General features: G+C 36.5%; 1 protein-coding gene across 1 annotated transcript in view; it reads left to right on the top strand.

Moving 5' to 3' along the window:
- Positions 1-5,664: 5,664 nt before the first annotated feature.
- MYO3A (myosin IIIA) overlaps positions 5,665-23,058 on the top strand; it is a 255,909-nt gene continuing 238,515 nt past the window's right edge. Inside the window, exons 1-2 of the mRNA XM_027841624.1 lie at positions 5,665-5,835; positions 10,038-10,172. Of these exons, the coding sequence (XP_027697425.1) occupies positions 5,668-5,835; positions 10,038-10,172 (303 nt within the window). The 5' untranslated portion in view covers positions 5,665-5,667. The remainder of the gene's footprint in view (positions 5,836-10,037; positions 10,173-23,058) is intronic.

Here is a 23,058-nt window from a genome sequence, read left to right as displayed (position 1 = left end):
GAATGTACTGTCCCAAGCTTTGGGGGTTTGTACAGCTGTTTTCAGAGATACTTCTAGGGACCTGAAAATTTTCAGTTCTTCCAAGGTGTTGTGATAAGGGGAGAGGTGTTTCCTCTCTACCGCCACAACAAGCTCCACCACGCCAGCACTCTTCCTCGCCCCAGGACTGCCCTTCAGAATTGTGACCCAGATCTAAGCACAGGCAAAGCAAGAGATTCCTGCCTCAGCCCTGGCAAAGAGATCCTTGCAATCCCCCTCTGATCAGCCACTTGATTCCCCCTCAGTCTGTGGGCCTGAAGCTCAGGAAAAAGCCGCTGCCCTGGGGGCGACTGAGACCTAGCTTCTTCTCTCACCCCAGTCACAGACTTTTCCCTCTGACCTTCTAAGTTGTCTTTGGTGTTCATGGGTTGAGAAGTCTGGAAATCGCCACAGCTGTCCGTGATTCAGTCCTCTGAGGCCTGCTCCAGGGTCGCTGCGGCCTGCACGCCCACGCCGCGCTGTGCTCTTCTCCCAGCCCGGTGCGATATACCTTTCTGATCAGCCACGAAGATATATTTTAACAAACTCACACTTGTATCTTGAGATAACATATGTACCAAAACAGACACAAAACGATTTAACACTGAAGCATAAAACTTTTACCTCTTTTCATAGATTCAAAGGAACATAGATTTAGAACATAGTGACTTTCTAGGTCAACTAATGTTTTCATTTTTGAGATGAGGAGACTGAGGACCATACAGTTGAAGTGTTTTATACAAGGTAATACAGAGAGTAGCAGAGCCAGAATTTGAACTCAGGCCCTTTGACTCCAAATGTAGCACTCTTTCCAGATTAAGCTATTTTCCAAGAGTGATAAAGGTCTTTTACAGAGGGCATTCTTCTTATCCCATGCCCAAAGAAAAACTGGAAGTATTTGAAGCAAATGCCAGACAATTCTTAGCCTGCTTTCCATCCTCATGCAGTGAGTTCCTGATTAAACCTAAGAAAGATAACTACTGGCATGTTTCTTTCCTTTATTCTACATAGTGTATTTGCTTAATGCTCTTGGGGCAGTATCTGGGAAGTTCTTCTATCCCCAGTCCCTGGGATTTTCCTGAGGTGGACACAAGGCTCACAACCTACTGTCCCTAAGCTGGTGCAGTGATCTATCACTTGCCTCTGAAGTTCATGGATATCTAAACAGTGTGCCATCTTAGAAGTAGTGGAGAATGGCTCTAGTCACAGCCCTTATTGGTATTTTGAGTTATTTGTCTTTTCTCATCTAAGGTCTACTAGGGTTCTTGTAAGCTACATGAGAACATAAAAGGGAAGTAAAGTTTAAGAATGAAAAGGTTTTCAGTTCTAGGTTTCAAAAGGTTCCTATACTTTAATCTTACATCTTTATAAGTTAGCATATATTGACCAATTATCCTTAGAACCTTCTGGACTAAATTTGTTCATCTTGGCCTGGACCATGTAATTCTATGGTCAGAGTTGCCACTACTCAAGGTACTGATGACACAAAAACAAAAACAAAAACAAAAAAGCACTTTCTACCCTCAAGGAGCTTATATTACATTGAGGGAAGATACCATGTGTCGATATTTATGCATATATGCAGAACAACTATAAACAAAACAAAGGGTAGTTAGGGTGGGACAACACCAGCATTTAAGGGAATCAGGAAAGGCTTCATGTAGAAAGTGTTCCTTAAAATAAATCTTGAAAGAATGAAAGGGATTTTTTGAGCCATGGGCAAGAATAGAGTGTATATGGGATGACTAGACACAGAGAGGAGAAACTGGCTGCCATTTGCAACAGAAAGAGGCCAGTTTGGATGAATTTTAGAGTTAAGAGGAGTGATGTATGAGAAAGCAGTACCCCTTCAGGTACTGAAGGGTTCTAAAGCCAAAGAGAGTAGTTTATATTTGATACTAGAGGCAATAGAGGACCCCTGGAGTTTAACTCCTGTTTCAGTGTGTCCATGGCCTTGGAAACCAGGTGCCATCCTTCTTAGGACTGTGTACCAAATAAGAGCAAACTGGTGTAGAGTGAGGGCCTGAGCAACTCTCTTAAGTATATAATTCATGAGCTTTATTGCATGGAGTTAGTGGCATATATTTAAGACATTTAGGTTTATTTTGTGATCTTTGACTATATCTCAGGGTTCTATAGAGATGAAGATTCATCATCTGTTTTAAACAATTGTGAACTGGCTATCAGTGAGACATTGTGTATCTAGTTTTTGTGAGACTTAAAAATAGCCCTAACGTAAACCTGGTTTTGAGCATGCTGACTTAATATAAATTCCTATTTAAATATCTAACAGTTTAGTGTTTAGTGTTTCAAGTGTTTTATTAAAATGACACATCACTTCCCAAATCCTGGTACATGCAGTTCTAAAGACTTAATTAACAAGTAAGGTGCCTGTTAGAACCTTTCAGTTAACATTAAATTATTACAGCCCATTACCATATACTTAAAGGGACAGTAATAGCTATGAACATGAGGTCCAACCAGGTATTTGAGCTGCCTAGAAATAAAATAGCTACATAACTTCCTGCATACATGCAGTAACTTTCTTCCGGGAAGTTCTGTAATTGCCATCCAGTAGTATTATCCTGACCAGTAAAATCCAGACCAGTGAAATGTGAATTAAATATCTTATACTTCTAAATGGAGGCAGCTAGGTGGCTCAGTGGATACAGCATTAGGCCTGGAGTCAGGAAGACCCAAGTTCAAATCAGGCTTCAGACACTAGATGTGTGACCCGGGGCAAGTCACTTAACCTCTATTTGCCTTAATCCATTAGAGAAGGAAATGGCAAAGCATTCCAATATCTTTGCCAGGAAAATCCCATGGACAGCATTGGCGTGCTATGATCCACAGGGTCATGAAAAGTCCAACATGACTGACCAACTGAACAACTTCTAAATGCGCCTTTAAGAGCATTTATATTATTTTCTCATTTTACTAATTTCTTGTACAGCTGGCGTGTGCTGGTTCCTCCTCGCTCCCAGCCACAGCCAGGATCACAACTGCTCAGCACCGCTAGGCCTGGATTCTGGAAGCAGCAAAGCAAGAGGGGACGTAGGTGAGGGTATCCTTCAATCTTCCTCCACTCAGTTGTCTGTTGTCCCCTAGATGAAAGTTTTTGAGGTAAAAGTTCTCCAGGTAAAAGTTCCTGAGACTCTGAGGTGAAATTTCTTGACTCTGCGAGTGAGGTGGAAATTGAGGCAAAATTTCCCAAGGCCCAGTCTGCTTCCTGACAGAATTGCCCCAGGGCTTGCAGTTTGTGGACCCAGTGGCATCGGCCTGGAGGTGTCTGCGCTTCACTCAGGCCAGACCTCAGCCCCTGGAGGCCCTGTCTTTTTTGAGGTCGTCTCAAGTTGTCTTAGGAGGACAACTGCTTTTCCCCCTTTATTTTACTGCTCTCTGTTCATTCCATGGGGATTTTCTGTTTGTGGAGGAAATCTGGAGAGCCTGGAAATTTCTGATCTACTCCTCCATCTTCCCAGAATGTCCCCCAGCTAACCTCTATGGTCCTTGATTTCTTCTACTAAAAAAAAAAAAATATCATGGAGGGAGATGAACTAGGTCAGGGGCAGGGAAACTTCGGCCTCAAGGCCACATGTGGCCCTCTAGATCCTCAAGTGCAACTCTTTGACTAAATCCAAACTTCACAGAACAAATCCCATTAATAAAAGCATTTGTTCTATAAAAGTTGAACTCAGTCAAAAGGCCGCACCCAAGGACCTAGAAGGCCACATGTGGCCTCGAGGCCGCAGATTCTCCACCCCTGAACTAGGTGTTACTTTATTCATTCTATGTTATTTCACAATATAGATATGCGCTTCTAGATATATGGATCTGACCTTAAGAGTCCTGAGAGAGAATTGTGTATTAGGCAAAATAGTATTATCATGATAAATTAGCATAGTACAGTGCTCAGTACATAGTAGGCTCTTATTAAATGTTTATTGACCAAATTCAGACTCAAACTGCAGTCCTAACAAGGCTAGGGCATAGGGACTTAGAACTATGATTTCATTGATATAGAGAACTCTTGGATAAGGGAACTTCCTTTACCAATATGTGGTCACCTTCTCTGAAACTTCTCATCTTTGTAGAGTTGCTTAGAGCATTGAGCAATTGTGACTTACCCATGGTGACACACAGAATTAATATGTATCATAGGTGAGACTAGAATCTAGGTCTTGCAGGCTGCAAGGCCAATGTTCTATCCACTCTGCCAATCAAATCTGTAGTTATGTTCATTATTATTTTCTGAACCTGCAATGAAATTTTCCATGATTAAAATCTGTCATCAGTCTACTTGCTAAGACTTAATTTCATTATTTTTTACAACCTTTACATCGAATGGATGAAGCAAAAGCTTATTTGCACACTTCAAGTAGATTTAAGAAGTAATTGTTCCTGTGCCTGATTATAAAATTGCTAAAGACCATGATTATTGCAAATTGCCTCTTACCTATAATTAAATAGTTCTCCATTTTATATCCAAAGTTAAGAATTTTAAAAAGATTCTGTATTCCAAGAACTGTTTTGAAGTAGCTTTATTCTGTTGTAATTCAGGGCATGATCATTCCTTGTCATTTTACTGGATAGATATATAGCTACATGCAAAAGATCAAGAAAAAAATTGTTTCATTTATTCTGATTTGTAGTTTCAAATGAGGCATGAAAAAAAACTACGTTCTATTTTCTCTGATGTTTGGATCTGCCCCATTCCTATTTTAGATTCTCAAACCTCTCTGAGATTGCCTTCTGATTATACTGTATATATCTTATATATACATACAAGATGTCCCAAAGGTCTTAGTGCAGTTTTGAATTAGTAAAGCTTTAAAAAAACCTTGTATTTATTTATATGTTGTCTCTCTTATTAGATTGTGAACCCCTGTTTTTGCCTTTTAACTAGGTGTGTAACTATGGATAAGCCATTTCACCTTTCAGAGAATCAGTTTCTTCATCTGTAAAATAGAAATAATAATACTTATACTACCTACCTCACAGGCTTTTTGCAAAGAAAGTTCTCTGGAAAACATAAAACCATATATAATAGTAGTTCTTAATTTAGAGTCAATAAACCCCAAGGGGTTTACATATAGATTTCATATGGTTTATGAACTTGGATGACAAAAAATTACAACTTTTGTCCTTTACAATCCTCTGTATTTTACTTTATCCATTTAAAAACATTATTTTTGAGAAGAGGCATATAGTCTTCCTAAGGGACCCACCACACAAAAAAAGTTCAGGGTTTTTGTCATGTAATAATAATAATTAATAATAATAGTAATAGCTAACTTTTACATACTGCTTTAAGGTTTGTAAAGAGCTTTACAAATGTTATCTCATTTTATCCTCACAACAACCATGAGATACAGGTATTATTATTATCCACATTTTACAGATGAGGGAACTGAGGCAGACAGAGGTTATGTCCTATGCCTAGGGTCTTACAGCTACTAAGTGTCCATAGTTAGAATTGAACTCAGGTCTTCCTAACTCCAGGGCCAGCCCTGTATCCTCTGATCTGCTGCCTAAAGTGTGAATTACTACTATGTGTATTATTTAATATTGCAAAACATATATTATTTACAGTTATATAGCTAAAATGTTGGACTTCTTTCTTCTTTTTTAGAAACATAAACCTTTGAGATGCTTCCAATAACTGGAAAAACTATCACATTTGATAGCTTTCCTGATCCTTCAGATACGTGGGAAATCACTGAAACAATTGGCAAAGGAACTTATGGGAAAGTATTTAAAGTGTTGAACAAGAAAAATGGCCAAAAAGCCGCAGTTAAAATCCTGGACCCAGTCCACGTGAGTCACATCTTTTTATAATTAACTTTCTTTGTTACTACATTGAATTCTAATGCATTATCTTGTTGTCTTATGTTGCTTTGCCAATCAGTCACATTCTGGAACAAATTACAGTTTTAAAGAGGGATAAAGATGAAAAAGGACCTCAGAAGAGTTGCCTTGTTTATAGTGCATTGCACTGAAGGGCACATCAGTAGGATAAAAGTTGTAGTCAAAGGTTCTGTAAAATCACACAGACACCCAGATTGACAGATCATGAAGGGCCCCTGAGAGGCCTTTTTATCCAAATCAGCTTCCATGTCATTGGATTTCAGCAGAAGCATCCCTGGACTACGAGAAAAAGTTTGAAATCTGCCTTGTCGTAAATGACATCCAGGGAAGGGATCAATGTAGTTGGGTTAATATTTTCACAAAATGGAAAAATAGTATTTTCAAAATCCAATCTAAGAAATTTGCACTGACTGGTTGATCATCAGAGCAAGGAGTTACAATCCTTGTGGCTTTTGTCCACAAGTGAATAGGTATACATGTATGCATGTGTGTATATTATACATATATATATTCACTTCTTTGTGAATTTACACACATATATATATGCATGTATGTAGTATATATATGCATAAAAAGAGTTTGACTTTGTGAGGATATATGATTTCAACCATGTAAGGGCCTCTTGGTATGCAAACTCCTGATGTAGTTCAGTTACTTGTTTGTAATTCAAGAATCTTAAAAATTTATATTGCCATTGAAAAGTTTAAAAAATTTACTATAGTAAGATAGCTAGTATATAGCATATCTAGGGTTTAAACCCAGACTCTAAGATCAGACTTCTATCTATTCTTCCTTGTAACCTTTCAAATATTTATATTACTGGCCCTCATTGGATGAACTCTATCCCTGCCTGTGAACCCTTTATTTCTATATCTTGAGCTATTCTCCAAAACCCCAAATCTTTTTCTGATTTGCCTTTTTCTTAATCAACTGTTTGCTTCCCAAGTCTGCATTTCTCTTCTGCAACTGTCTTCAGTTAGCAGCTATGATGAAAAACTCACCTAAGACCCTAAAGTCTTTAGTTTCTTATTCTGGAGTTCATAATCTCTTGTAGTGTTTTCTAGCTTCAATCTTAATGGTACCTGTTGTTCCTTATCATCATTCAAGCATAAGATGCTATCCAACTCCAGCAGAAAAGCTTCCCCAAAATTGCAGAGTTTATTCTTCTCTTCCAAATAGATCACACATTCCCATCCTCCAACAGAGGTTAGGGTTTCCATTCTGCCTTTTCAATTTTTGTTTGTTTGGTTTATTCCTTGAAGCAATGGAAAAAGGAAAATTCTTTCAACAATTCTTTGTTGATCCTGATAACTTGCAGAATAGATAAATGATCCCTATGATTCTTCTACCCTAACCTATGTTAATAAGACCAACATGCATTTGGTGTATATTTATCCTCCCATTGCTCTACCGTGTAAACTTATTACTAGTTCAGTTGTGGCAAAGGGAGGTGAGAACAAAGCCACCATTCCGTCTTTAGTTACCTCATACTCTTGACCCATGCCAATAGGACAGGGGCTGGAAAAGGCAATGGCATGAGTGCATATGTCTATCCACATGGGCTCTCAAAGCCTGCACCTGCCATACCTTTATCCCTTCTTCTGGGTGGAGAAGGATGAACTTTTGTGGATAAAAGCTGAAGCAGAAAAGTAAAAAACAAAGATATTAGGTTTCATTCTATTTCAAACAAGCGTATTAATTTCATGAATGTGCTATTAAATTTGATCCATTGCTGCTTTTATTCTCTTCCTAGTACTGATATGTTTAAGACTGATTCCCTACATTCATCATGTCACTTTTCAAATAAAAAAAGATTTATAACCAAAAGATTAGAATCATAAGGAAATTATTTTAAATGCCTTCAAATATCTCATCAAAAATGACTGTTTTTGATTTTTAAAAAAGGATTTTCACTTTCTATTACTGTTCCTGAATACATATTCTCTCACAAAGTAAAAGGGGGAAGGTTGGCCTAGTGGAGAGAGGATTTAGCCCGGGCATCAAAAATCCTGGCTCTACTATTAGTCAGTTGTGTCCCCTTGATCAAATCACCTAAACCTCTTTGACCTTCAGCTTCTTCTTATAAAATGGTGAAGATTGAACTGGAGGATGTCTGAGGGTCTTTCCAGCTGGACAATTCTATAAGCAGTGATAAACATACTCTCTCTGTGTTCATGAGAATTATTGAATATGTTTTGGATAATGAGGAGGAGCTGTGTCTCGAACTGAATTGTTTCTTAAGTCTTAATATATCAGTATTATGCATTTGTACGCTCCACATGCCTCAGCGTGTCAAAGCTCCTGCTAGTGCATGTAGTTCTTTGGTTTGAGGCATACATATATAATATTTTGTATTGTAAATATTGTATAATGTTATGAATAACATGTTATATGATTATGAACCATGCATAATGTATAATAATATGCCATATGTGTATACATAATAATGTATTACATATAATATATTATGTGTAATTATATGTTATATACCATATGGCACCATATATTATATAACTATATTTACATGCATATACATACACATATGCATATTTATTTGCCCACAAAGTCATAACCTCTCATCATTACCTATCAAGTTATCTAAATCAATAGATGTCCTGAAACTACCATAATCATCTTCTTTAACACTTTTTCTTTTATGCAATATCATTTTCTACCTCCTTTTAATACTAATCTATTATTTGTAATTAAACTGAAAGCATTTTGAATTTTAGAGATACTTCAAAGCAGTGAAATGTTTTTAAAGCATAAAGGAGCAGGAGCTAGTGCTACTACCCTAAAGGCCTGACTCCAGGTCCTAACTCTGTCCCCTTACTAGTTGTGCTCCCTTGGATAAGGACATCAGCTCTTTAAGCTTCAGTTTTCTCCTCTGTAAAAAAAAAAAAAAGGTGGGGGTTCAGAGGCAAGTTGGACTAGATGATCTCTAGAGTTTTTAGGTTCTAACTTTTCGTAAACTCTAAAATGTTTGCACTATTTTTGGAAAAAGTAATTTTAAGTAATTTCAGTCACTAAGGGAACTAGCATTTTTTTTCTTTTCTGAGAGTGTTTTTTTACATACCCGCAAGGTTCTGTCACTGTGAATTACACAGGCAATATTCTTCTTTATTTTCTTTTCTTCCCGTGAATAATGTGCCTGTCATTCCAGGTTTGTTGATAGCCTTCTTTTACCCTTGATTGTTTAGAGTAGACTAATAACTTGCTTCTCTCTTAGTGAAAACAGACCTTTAGAGAGCTATGTCACTTTAACCAAATTAATCATTTATTAGAAAATTAACTTCATGACATGCTCAACTCTTCTGATCCCCCTTAATGCTAGCACTGTCTTACTGAGATTATCTCTGATTTGGCCTGCATGTATCTTGTATGTATATAGTTGCTTGTATGTTGTTTCCCTCATTAGATTCTGACCTTCTTGAGAGCAGTTTCTGTCTATTGCCTTTCTTTGTATACCCCAGCACTTACCACAGTGCCTTATACATGTTAGGCACTTAAAACATCCATGTTTTCTTGACTTGACAACTGGCTCTAAATTAATACTATCCTAGATAAACCAAACAAAATTTCTAAAAGCCACATAAGGATCTAATGTTCTCCTATTTAAATCATGTCTCTTCAGTTAATAACCTTTCTCAATTAAACTCTCAACCTTGGCTGTGCCTCTGTAAATCTCCTTTTCCCATTACTTTCTAGTCTGGTGAAATAACAGCATGAGTTGAGATAGAAGTTCAAAGCACCAATACCTTCCTTTAAATATGAGAAATAATCATTCATAGTCTTTATAATATGTCACTAATCTCCACCATGGAGGCACTATGACATAGTGGCTAGAAGGCAGGCCTTAGAGTCAAGAGGACCTGAGTTCAAATCCTATAGCTGATAAGGACTGTTTGTGTGCCCCAGGGCAAATGACTTAACCTCTCTAAAGTAATGTTACAGATGAGTTACACATCTGCTTTGGTGAATAATGTTTTTATATGAGTTCTTCATGCTGATGAAATCATAAGTCTGAATCCTCCCCTTGGAGGGGGGAAAAAAAACTCTACTTCATTATTACTTTGCTTTGGTAAACCTTAACTTCTTGTATTCCCATTTCTTTGTTTTTTTATGACATTCTTCTGACCACTTCCATCTAGGATATTGATGAAGAGATAGAAGCAGAATACCATATCTTGAAAGCCCTTTCTGATCACCCCAATGTAGTCAAGTTCTACGGAATGTACTTCAAGAAGGGCAAAAAGAATGGTGACCAGCTGTGGTTGGTTCTTGAGGTAGGTCTCTAATCCCTAATGAAATTGGAGAATATTTGGGAAGGTGTCCCTGGGATTATTTACCTTTGATTATTTACTGAGGTTCTTACAGACTGTAAAATAATCCATCCACCAATACATCTCTTTATGCCCAAGACTAGTCAGAGGCTTCCTGAAATAATGATTCCATTCTGGATTCCTCATCTTGACAGCCATCAGGAACAAGGAAGTAATTCACATGAATTGCACATATATGATTAAAGAATGAGAGTTAAAGAGCCTACAAAGAAAAAAAGAGGAAATTAGAATGATTCATCCTGGAGAAGAGTGGACTATAGATTACCTTAATTTTGGGCTTTGTGTATGAAGAATTAGTAAGCAAAAGAAGATGAGAACTATTTTCTTCTTTTATTTATTCTCTCCTTGGTGGATATAATGGTTTAGTCAATCAGATGAGGTATTCAGTTTTGATGTAAGGGAAAAAAAACACCTTTGTTAAATATGGGATGATTTATTAAGGGGAGCTCTGAAAAAAAAGAATTTTAAAGGTCCTAAGATAAATTATCCTCTATTTGGAAGGTCCTTTAAAAAGACAAGGGAATAGACAGGTGACCTGTTACCACATCCACTAGCCTTTGAAAAAAGGTTATTTTTCAGATTTTTCTTTAGCAATTAATTGATCTGTGTCTTTGCTCTAGCCTTCCCTCATGCCTGATATTCATTGTCACCTTACTGCCATCTCACAAGTTTCTCTGTCTTCTTTTAAGGTACAACTCAGGCACCAACTTCAGCATGAAGTCTTTAGAGGAAGCCAGGGTGGCACAGTAGTTAGAGTGCTGGCCTGGAGTTAGGAAGACCTGAGTTCAAATAGAACCTCAGATACTTCTCAGCCTTGTGATTTTGGGCAGGTTAATTGACATCTGTCTGCCTTCATGTCTTTAACTAGAAAATGGGAATAATAATAGCACTTGTATTCCATGATTGTTGTGGGGATGAAATGAGATTAAATTTGTAAGGTATTTAGTACAATGCCTGGCACATAATAGATACTTAATAAATGCTTGTACCTTTCCCTTTCTCCTTTCCTGATTCCTGCCAACTTCAAGTGCCTTCCCTGCCCAAACTATATTCTATTTAACTGCTTTGTATAGATTTGTGGTTATTTACTTTATATTTGTGTTGTACACATTTTTGTGTACTTGTTTCCCCCATTAGCAACTAAGCTCATTTAGGGTAGAGATCATTTCATTATTTGTATTTGTATCCCTACTGATTTGCACAATATCTGGTATATAGTAGACACTTAACAAATACTCACTGATTGATTGATTTATTGATTCTCAACCAAATGGAATATGGCAGCTTACTTGCTCTCTGTATTTACATTTTATTGTTAATGTGATAGGAAGAAGTGTAAAGGATAGACTACTAAACTCGAAATTAGTAAGACCTGAGTTCTAATCTTGTCTTAGAAACTTATTAGCTATATGACCTTGGGCAAAGTAGTTAAACTCTCTGGTTCTTAATTTTCTTGTCTGTAAAATGAGACAGTTGAACTTGATGTCTTCTGAGGATCCTTCCATCTCAAAAATCAATGATCCTATGCAGTGCTTATTTATACACTTCCAAAAATTCTCCATAGGGGATTTACCCATTGTTCTGGAGGCATTCCTCTAGATTTCTTCCCAATGGCAAGTATGGGTTGTCAATCAGTTAGCCCTCCTTCTTGCTATATTACTGGTCCATCTTTTCCTCTTCCTGGTCATACAGCTCTCTGATGACATCCTCACACCACTTCTGCATAGTTCTTTATTGGCATTTTCTGTAACTTCCTTCTGTCTTATAGTTTCATTTATAATATGGACATTATGATTAATAGGATTCCATTACTACAGTAATATGTCCACTCATTAATCACTGGACAAGGATATCACACAGCATACCAACAATTAAGTTAATATTTATAGTCTGTCTAAAAACTGATTCTTAGCACATTATGTCCCCATTTTCTCCATTCTGTCACAATCATTGCAAAAGTGAAAGGAATTGGGCATCATCTTGTAGTGTTCTTAGTTTAATGGGGTTGCCAAGACCAAGGAATTCATCACCAATGATCAGTCAATTGATCAGCCTACTAACAATGAGTCTTGCCATACTGATACGGTCATTGAAAGCAAATATAGCCTTCTGGGATGCTACTCCAAACTTTTCCATCAGGACGGAACTTGTCAGAGCTTGTGCTTCACTGGCATTGCCTTCAAGAACCCAGGGTCCTTTCTTTGCCTAAATAAGGCATCAGAGTACGAAACTGTGAAGGAAAAATTTTAGAGGGCTAAGAAAATAGGAAGAGGGAAGTGTAAAACCCAAGATTTCATCAATGTGGGAAATTCCCAGTGTAGAAACCTCTTCCACTGATATCAGTATAGATAAATTAACTCTTAATTTAGGAAAGTTGTCTGGTACAATGGGTAGTTAAGTGACATGCCCAGGGTCACAGAGCTATTGTGTGTCAGATGGAGAACTTGATCCCAGATCTTTTTTATATAAGAATAACCCTCTATCCACCACTTTAGGTTTCCGTGTAAGTTAAAGAGCTTACCTACACAGGCATTCAAAGTAGGAGGGACAATAGTCTTTACACATGTGTGTATACATATATATATATATATATATATATATATATATAATATTCTTTTTTATTAATTTATTTTGATTTATCAAAAATCACTTCTATAAGCTTTTGAGTTTTAAATTTTTTCTCTCCCTCCCCAAGACAGCATGCAATCTGATATAGGCTATACTTACACATTCCTATTAAACATATTTTTACATTAGTCATGTTGTAAGCAAGAATTAAAACCAATAAAGAATAAATAAATAATAAAGAATTAAAACCACATATGTATATACATATATTATAAATACATATATATTTCCATGCATATTGTAGAAGAAAGTAAGTTTTCAAATTGTATGCAAGAGCCTGTATTTATCTGTGGAAATTAGGCAAATTGCTCACATGCACAAGTGATTAGATGCTTAATTACCTGCTCTGAACACAAATAGTAGAAGGCTCTGCTACTGAGGCACTTTGGAAGCTTTGGCTGGTGGAAGAAATACTTTATCCTATAAAATGACTCCTAATCACTCCTCTCAGCCAATTAAGCCTCAAATAAGTTATGCCTGCCAAGAGCCCCAGTAGAATGGCTCCATGAAAACCACATTATTTTAACCAGCCTCTTCTGCTTACCTCCACTTTAAAAATTCAGGGTTTGAAACATAATGCCAAAGTATAAAAGGCTTCTAGGGAAAAAAGAACATTTGAATTTTGAGTGACATCCCCCATTATGAGGGTGGTATGTGGGGAGGAATGTTACTGGTCTTAATAAAAAAAAACCGTCAAATGCTTCTTTGTGACTACAAAAAATATTTAATTTGTATTTCAATCTAGGGTTGAATATGTGGAAAATGTAGTGATGCTTTTCTGTTCTCCCTAGATAAATGTTTTCCTTTCCATGCTATTCATTTTTTTTATTTGGAGGGGGGCTTAGGGAACAATGTGCTTCTTATTTTTCTTATTGACCCTTTTCTCTCTTATTGTCAAAAAGAATGGGGAGGGTTATGCTTTGGGGAAAATGCGAAAACTTTCTTTACCCTTTGTGTGCTTCCTTTATTATTATTATTTGTTATTCTAACAGTTACTACTTGTATGGCATTGGATAAGTCACAAAACCTCTCCAGACTCTGAAAAGAACCTGAGCTGGAAGGAACCTCAGTGTCATCTAGTCAACAGATGTCAGACATGACCCACAGGCCATCCCACTTGTGGCCCATAACACTCCAAGTGTGGCCCAAATCAGATTAAAATGGAATTGGGAAATAATTTACAAAAGAAATAAAAATATAATGTAGACAATATTAATGTGTAGTTTTCTAAGTCAATATGCAGCCCACAGGGATTCTTATATATGGCTTAATAGCTCCCACTATTTGAATTTGACACTACCTATCTAGTCCAATCTTTTCATTTTATTTTTTCTTCTTTTAAAAACATGTCTTATCTTCCAAAGTATGCTTGTCATTGCCTAATGACTGCCCCACACAAAGAGCCTTCCTTTGTGATAGATAAGTACAATCAAGCAAAACAAATCATCATATTGGGTATATCTGAACACATATGGCTTTTTAGTGCTTAGTACCCAGCCTGGCAAAGAGTAAATGGTTAATAAGTGCCTGGTAATTGACTGAATAATATATGCCTCATTCCAAAGCTATTGTCCACTTTCTCTTTGCTGATAAAAGACATATTTCATTATCAAGTCCTCTGAAGTTACAATCGGTCACTGTTGATCAGAGAACTAAAGTTTTTCAGTGCTTTCCTTTTCATTATTGTGCCCTCATGCTTTAATTTATTCTCCTTGTTCTGCACAATTTTCTTTTTTATTAATTTATTTTGATTTATCAACAATCACTTCTATAAGCTTTTGAGTTTTAAAATTTTTTCTCCCCCTCCCTTCCCAAGATGGCATGCAATCTGATATAGGCTATACTTATACATTCCTATTAAACATATTTTCACATTAGTCATGTTGTAAGGAATAATTAAAATCAATAGAAGAAACCACAAGAAAGAGGAAACAAAACAAAACAGAAGAAAAAAATAGCAAATAGTATGCTTTGCTCTGCATTCAGACTCCATGGTTCTTTCTTTGGATGTGGATAGCATTTTCCATCATGAGATCTTTGGAGATGTCTTAGATCCTTGCATTGTGGAAAAGGGATAAGTCTATCAACGTTAGTCATCGAACAATGTGGCTGTTACTGTGTACAATGTTCTCCTGCTTCTGCTCGCTTCACTCAACATCAGTCCATACAAGTCTTTTCAGTTTTTTCTGAAGTCCACCTGCTCATCATTTCTTATAGCACAATAGTATTCCATTACATTCATATACCACAACTTGTTCAGCCATTCCCCAATTGATGGACATCCTCTCAATTTCCAATTCTTTGCCCCAACAAAAAGAGCTGCAATAAATATTTTTGTACATGCGGGTCCTTTTCCCATTTGTATGATCTCTTTGGGATACAGCCCTAGAAGTCTGCACAATTTTCTGAAACAATTTAGAGGTCCCCAAGTTTCTTTGAATGCTTCATTTTTGTCACTTCTCTATTACATTTGTATGTCACAATCTGCCTAGCCATTCTCAAATCAATAGATACTCTCTTTCCTTTTAGCTCTTTATTATTACAAAGAGTGCTGTTCTAAATATTTTTGTATCTATGGGCCCCTCCCCTCTGTTTTTGATAGCCTTGGTATATATGCCTATTAGTGTTATCATGTCAGGGATTACAATTTAGTGATTTTTTTTATGTATGTTAGCTCCAATCTTTTTTTCCACAATGGTTGGACCAGTTCCTACACTGTATTCCCACAGTCCTGCTGACATTTCTGATTTTTTCTTTTTTCATTTTTGCCAATTTGGGGGATGTAAAGTTAAACTTCAGAGTTGCCTTAATTTGTATTTATGATTTGGAGAACTATTTCACATTGTTAGCTATACCTTAGACTTCTTTATTGGAAAATTACTTATTCATATTTCTCTAGTTTATCTATTGAGTCATGTCTGTTGTTCTTTTATATTTGTTTGTGTCTTGGATTTTAGTTTCAGAGGTATTTGCTAAAAAGATTTTCTTCAAATTAGCTGTTTTTCTTCAAATTCTAGATGAATTGATTTTATTCATGCAAAAGCTTTTCTATTTTATGTAATTGAAATTTTTATCATCCATGATCATTTATTTGTTTAGGAATTCTTCTGTTTATTCATAGTTATACAATATACTTCCATTCTTCTCTATTTTTGATGATGTGATTTTTTTGTAGTTAGGTTTTGTAGTTAGGTTATATATCTATTTGGAGTTTCATTGGTCTAAATCTAATTTTGGCCAAACATCTTCCCAATTTTCCCAACAGTTTCTGTTGAGTTATATCAGTAGTTATTACTGTTATTATTATTAGAGTACTATTTAAATTGTTATATATTGCTTTGGCTATTTACTCTTTAAATTATTATGCATTTCTCTATTTAAATGATTATATATTGCTCTATTTAAATTATTAAATATTGCTTTGACTCCTGCATGCATTCTCTCTGACCTCTACAGATTTGGACTGTGGATCTACTGCAGGCTAATCTAGGGATGACTTTTAAACTCAAGATGATCCACTTAAATCAGAGATTTTTAACTAGGGGTCCACAGAAATATTTCAGGGAGAGTTGCAAACTTAAAAAAAAAAGATGATATCTGTATTTCATTATAACTGGTTTGCTTTAGGATCCTACATATTTTCTTTTATGCGCTTAAAAACATTCTGAGAAGGGATCTATAGACTTTACCAGACTGCCAAAGGGGTCCAGGACACAAAAGATTAAAAATTCCTGATTTGAATAAAAAGTAGAACACTTGGCACCTTACAGATCTTTTGTGTCAGTCAAGTCAGTCATCAAGCATTTTTAAGTGCTTACTATGTGCCAAACACTGGGCTAAGAGATGGCAATATAAATACAAGCAGAGAGATTAAAGCTATCTGAAGGTACCCTCTGCTGGAGCATGGTAGAGAAAGCTCCTGTGAAGAGTCAGGAGTATAGTTTGAAAAGGAATGAAGCTGAGGTTGGACTGGGCCTCCTTCTTAAAAATGGAGGTACTGGGATGAACCAGCTGATTAGAAGGAGAGGCCACAGGGGTAGACGATACTTCCAATATGAAAGCAGTTCAGAGGTGAAGTGAGCTTACAGGGTAAAAAGGTTTTCATGGCGTAGTAGACAAGGTCCTATGCAAAGTCAGGAGTGCAGCCTGGAGAAGAATGAAGATATGACTGTCCTAGGTCTCCTCCTTAAAATGGAGATACTTTTATGCTGCTAAGTTTGAGCTGCTAGAGTATCACTCTCCTATAATCCTGGATGAGGAGAGGAAGGGAGAGAAGTTGTTTGGAATGTTTTAATAGTAAGACTTAACATTATAAAAAGCCATTAGTGTTGGAAGCCTAGCCCTCACAGGGGTCTTTTTAGCTAGGTTAGACATCTAGAGATCTAATTAATCACTACAACATAACTCTCTTTTACACACACTTCTGATTACTCTTAGCCTCCCCAATGATCTGTGGAATCACACTTTTTCACCTGTAAAATGGAGATAAGGAGTAGAGATTAGATCTTGATTTCATTGGTACAAGGAATTCATGATGGTAACTTTTGTTGGCACTTGTAGGAGGAAAGCTAGTGTGATGGAGTTGAGTCATCACCCAAATACCTCCAAAAACCCTTTTTCCCAGACCTCTGCTTCCTTAATGAACACAATCTTTTTATATCCTCTATTGTCAACATCTCTTACCTGCCTGACTCCTATGATGCCCATTGCTTAGAACAGTCAGATGAACTCAAAGCAGCTGCTACTCAACAGTGAGAAGGGTGGCAGAGAAAGAAGCAAGCCTTCCCAACCTACCTTACATTTCACTTCCCTCCACTTACTTTTATTATCTTTATATTTATTTTGTATGTGTGTATGTATATACATATATACAGATACATATATCCATGTGTATACACACACATACACACATGTATATGTGTATGCATATATGCATAATGGAAGGAGTAGATTGACCAATGAATTCATTCCTTATGAGTGTGCCCGGAGTGCTCTGCTAATGGAATTGCAAAGTGGATAGAAGGATGTACAGATATTCTGTAACTGGTTCTGGTCCCCGAGCCACGTGATGAAGAGGAAATGTTCTGATTGACTGTGGAACTTGAACTGGGGTGGGGGAAGGGGAGGTGGAGACATTCAAAAGATGTTAACCAGCCAAAGTGAAAGTCTTGCTTTAGTTTGTTTCCTCCTTGGCAGAGTTTGAAGAAAGATATGCTAAAAGTCTCTAGTTGGGAGTAGCCATCTGAGGGACCCAATGGGTATAGTGAATATGGGTAGGCTTGGGATCTTTTTTTTGCATTTGTTCTTTCTTATTTTTATTGATGGAGATTAGAGATGGCTAACTTTTATGGTGAATGTTGAAAGGTTAGAAGAGTAAGACACCAGAATTCTGGGAGCTAGTGTTCATGCTGAGATTTTCTGGAAGCTTAATGAGGAACAAAGTCTAGAACAATCTTCTTGGCCCAACCCAGCAGTAGCAGACTGGTTGATTCATCTATCCATCAGCCATACCACAAGTGATGTTGGTGGAGTGAATACTACGTAGACATGGTGTCAAGTCTGAGCCCTCTCCCCAGGGATTGAGGTGGTATAAGGAAGAGTATATCCATCAAGTGCAGGGATGAAATGTTTGTAACCTAATCCTGCTTGGCCTTAATACCTTTTTTATAAAAGCTAATTGATGGTAATTGTCGAGTATAACTGAGGCACTTGTCACTGGCAGCTAACAGTGGAGGGAATATATTGGTGAAAAGTCCCACCTGACTTCTCAGGTACCCCAGAACTCTGAGAGGGAGATGTAGGCAGGCCTGCTTTGGGAGAGTGAGTCTAGTGTATTGCTGCATAAGTATATAATGAAGAATGTCTCATCTATCATTTGCATGGATTCACCATACTGCTTGTCTAGCAAAAATGTGCATCTTGAATAAATAGTGTAGATGGAGCAGGGCCCAGAGTAGAAAAGGAGGATTAGAGTAGACTAGGTTGCTTTTAGAAATTTGAAAATCTCTTTTACTAATCCCAAGCTTCCTGTGAAAGACCCATCTTTTCAACATTAACCCCTTTCTGGAAGGACATATGTTGGGTGTGAGCAGGCACATATAAACTGTTGAGGAACTCTGAAGAACTTAAGTAAAAGACGTTGTCAAAGAATTGTACGATGGGACAAGAAGATGGGCTGGTCATGTGGCAGGAGCCAGGGACATCAGGTGGACATCCCAAAGTATTCTAGTGATACTCTTGTTATCTCCGAAGAAATTGAGAAAGGCTTCAAACACATTGTGTGGACCCACTAAAGTAAACCTTTGGGAGGACATTGACACACAATAAGGAAGCACACAATTTGGGAAAACATGGAAAGGTTGAAATCTCTATTACTAAATGCAATTATAGATAAATAGCATATTTGAATATACTTACCCACACATATGCACATATATACATATTTAGACTATTGTCTTTGCCATTAGAATGTAAACCCCTTGAGAGTAGGCATTCTTTCTTTTTTTTCATATTTGTGTTGCCAGTATAGAGCATACAGTAGGCTTTTAATAAATGATTGTTCATTGATTGAAGGCAGCAAAAACTTGCCAACAATCAGGACAAAATGAATATTTGAAAAGTGACTTATCTGCCACTTGGAAATGAGCTGACAGGTCATCTGGTCCCCACCAATACTGGCTTCAGATCTAGGAGGTCATACTGGTAGAGAAGCCAGTTTCCTCTAAATTCCACACAGACTCTAAGTGTTCCTGTCATGGTGGTGCCATGAACACTGTGGCCTATTATGCATCTGATTTAGCCCTGATTTATTCATCCTTAATAATTACATCAGTTTCTCTAGTTGCTTCCCAATTACAGCAATTTTTGTCTTCGGAATCATCTCTCTTTCAATAAGATCAAAGACTTGTAATCACAGGTCGCATTAGGAAGCTCTCAAATTTGGTAAACACTCATGAAGGCTCTCAAACATAGATTTCAAATCATTGGCCATGGCTTTCACAGCTAATAAGTATTACTTTCATATGTCATGGATTATTAGCAACTCTTTTATTTTCCTGCTTAAAGGTGGCACTCAGAGATCTCAGAAGCCCATATTTGCCTGTTAGGAAGAAAAAGAATATAACCTAACATAAGGGGAAAAGACAGAGAGACAAATGAAACAAAGACCAAATTCCTACTTGCATAGATATTCTCGTTTCTCTTTCACTGAATACTAGAGGCAATGTTTCCATATGAAGAAGTGAATAAAAATATATCCACATCATCCCATAGTATACTGTGGGGAAGGTAAATATAGGCCTCTGGGTTGTGCTGACAACCCAACCTTATGCTTTATTCCTTCTGGTGGTGCACAATTGCAGGAGAGAAATGATTGACAGGGTGATTTCTTTTATGTTCCTAGAGAAGGAACAGCTATTGCAGGCTCCCAGGTATAACAGGCTGCATTTTGGTATGCTTATACAAGATGGCAGAATTCACTGAGACATTTTAAAAATTTATTATCATCTTCAGCATCATCTCTATTATCATTAGTATTTTAGTTAGGGCTCAGAAGAAAATCAAGGTCAAGGTGTCTGTGCCTCTTTTTTTTTAGCATACATGGTTTGTTTTTTTAATGGCTTTTTTTTCGTACTATAGTGCTGTAAACCATCTTTCCCCTTCTCCAACTACCAGAGTATAAATAGTAAACATAGTCCTAATCAGCAGTGACTCATTCCTTTTTACTAAACCTGGCCTCTCTGTTAATCATATAATTATTTGACATGATGTGCAAGTTTGAAGTCTAAAATTCCTACTTAGCAAACAAAGCCTAAGCTGACTAGGAAAGGATTGTACTTTTTTCCCTCCTACCTTTTTAACAAAGTTGAATATATTACTGCTACCTTGATTGCTTAACTCATTCTACTCTAAGTTGTTAGCATTGAGGCTGAGTTAGAAGAAACAATACAGAAATTATTTTTGTTTGGGTTTTTTTTGCATGTTTTGTTTTTATATTATAGACATTTCCAGATGATCCCCCCCATTAAGCATGTTCTCATAAAAAAAAGTCAAATAATTAAGCAAAACTCAAAACACAATGACCTAATCTAAAAGTGCATGCAAGATTCCACCTCTGTTCCACCTCTATTCCACCTTCAACCTCTGTAGTTTTAAAGAGTTTTATTTTCTAATTAACAAAACTATAGTTTCTTCTCCCCCAGCTCCATTGGGGGAAAAAGAAAAGGAAAACAAATTCCTTGTAACAAATATAAATATTATACAAAAAATTCCCTTATTAGCTGTATGCATATATATGTATATATATATATATATATATATATATATATATGTCTCATTCTGAACCCTAAAACCAATATTTTTCCATCAGGAGGCATATGATATGCTTCATCATCAGTCCTCTGAAATGATGATAATATCTATTGATCACAGTTCCTATAGCTTTCAAAGTTGTTTTTACACAGTTGTTGTAATTATATAAATTATCCTCCTCGTTCTGCTCATTTCATCCTTAATCAGTTTATAAAAGTCTTCAAAGTTGTTTATTTTTGTTATATTAATGTTATAACATAAATAGTTTTCTGGTTCTCCTTACTTCCCTCTGCATCAGTTCATACAAGTTTTTCCATGTCTTTTTGAAATCACTTATTTCCTCATTTCTCACAATCGTATTCTTTCTCATTTGTGTACCATAATTTATTCAGCTGTTCTTCAATTTTTGAGTATTCCTTTAGTTTTCAGTGTTTTGCCACCATGGAAATTGCTGCTATAAATATCATACCGTTACTAATTGTGTGACTCTGAGCAAGTCACTTGATCCTATTTGCCCCAGATCCCTCATCTGTAAAATGAGCTGGAGAAAGAAATGGCAAACCACTCTGGTATCTTTGGCAAGAAAACCCCAAACAGGGTCATGAAGAATCATATAAGACTGAAAAAGACCGAAGAACACCACAACAAAAGGACCTTTTTATCTTTCTTCTATGTCTTTTGGGGGTAGACATGAGTGTGATGCATCTGATTAAGAGGGCATACATTCTTTAGAACTTCTTGTGTATAATTCCAAATTGCTTTACAGAATGATTATGAGCAGGTCCATCAACAGTACATTAATATTCCTGTTTTTTCACAGCCCCTCCAATATTGGTCATTTTCCTTTTGTGTCATCTTTGCCAATATGATAGACATGAGCATTTTTTTACACAGCTATGGATAGTTTTGAGTTACTTCCCTTAGAACTGCCTGTTCCAGAACTGCCACATCCTCATAGACCATTTATGAATTGAGGGACGACTCTTATTCTTATTAATTTGAATCATTATTGAATGATATATCTTAGAAACAAAATCCTTATCAGAGAAACTTAATGCAAAGATTTTTTTACAAGTTAATTTCTTCCCTTTTAACAATAGATTTATTGGATTTGTTTGTACAAAATCTTGAAAAATTTTATTTATGAAAAATTGTCCACATATCTTCTGTGATCCTTCTGTTCCTTATTTGGTCATGAACTTTTCTTCTATCTATAGATTTGATAGGTAATTTTTCCCCATCTTTCTTTTATTTGTTTATCATTAGACCTTATATATCTAGGTTATGTTTCTATTTAGAGTGATATTCTCATATACTGAAATTCCATGATGTTTAACAATATTTCTTCAATACTTGTGAAAGTGTAGCCATCTAATCATGGTACTGTTAATATGGGGGATTATGATGACCATGGTCAATGGACATGAGAGTGCTAGACTGACACAAAAAAGATAGAAAGGCAGTGTGCTAGATTGTAATGATTTGGATTTGGAGTCAGAGGAGCTAAGTTCAAATTTCTGTTTACTACCAATGCAGCCTTGGGCAACTCAACTTCCTTTCTCTTTAGTTCTTCAACTATAAAATGAGGGAATTGAATCAGTTGGCATACAAGATCTCCCCCTCTACATCTGTGATCCACTGACTTATTTTTATAATTTATTTGGAGGGCTAGGGACTTTTTTGGCAAGCCATAGATTTCTCATACATCAAGCATAAAGTATTCCTTTATTCCATAAGCATTTTAAAGTATTTACTATATGCCAGGTGTTGGAGACAGAAAAATAAAAAAGAAACAGGTTCTACCCTCAAGAAGCTTATATTCTACTGGAGGAAAGCAGCAGAAAACTAAATACAAAACAAAAAAATTATAGATACAAAGTAATTTCTGGGA

This window comes from Vombatus ursinus, unplaced genomic scaffold (genome assembly GCF_900497805.2).
Source record: "Vombatus ursinus unplaced genomic scaffold, bare-nosed wombat genome assembly UNPS02014861.1, whole genome shotgun sequence".
In the NCBI taxonomy this organism is placed as follows: domain Eukaryota; kingdom Metazoa; phylum Chordata; class Mammalia; order Diprotodontia; family Vombatidae; genus Vombatus; species Vombatus ursinus.
This window is presented reverse-complemented; position numbering and strand designations above follow the sequence as displayed.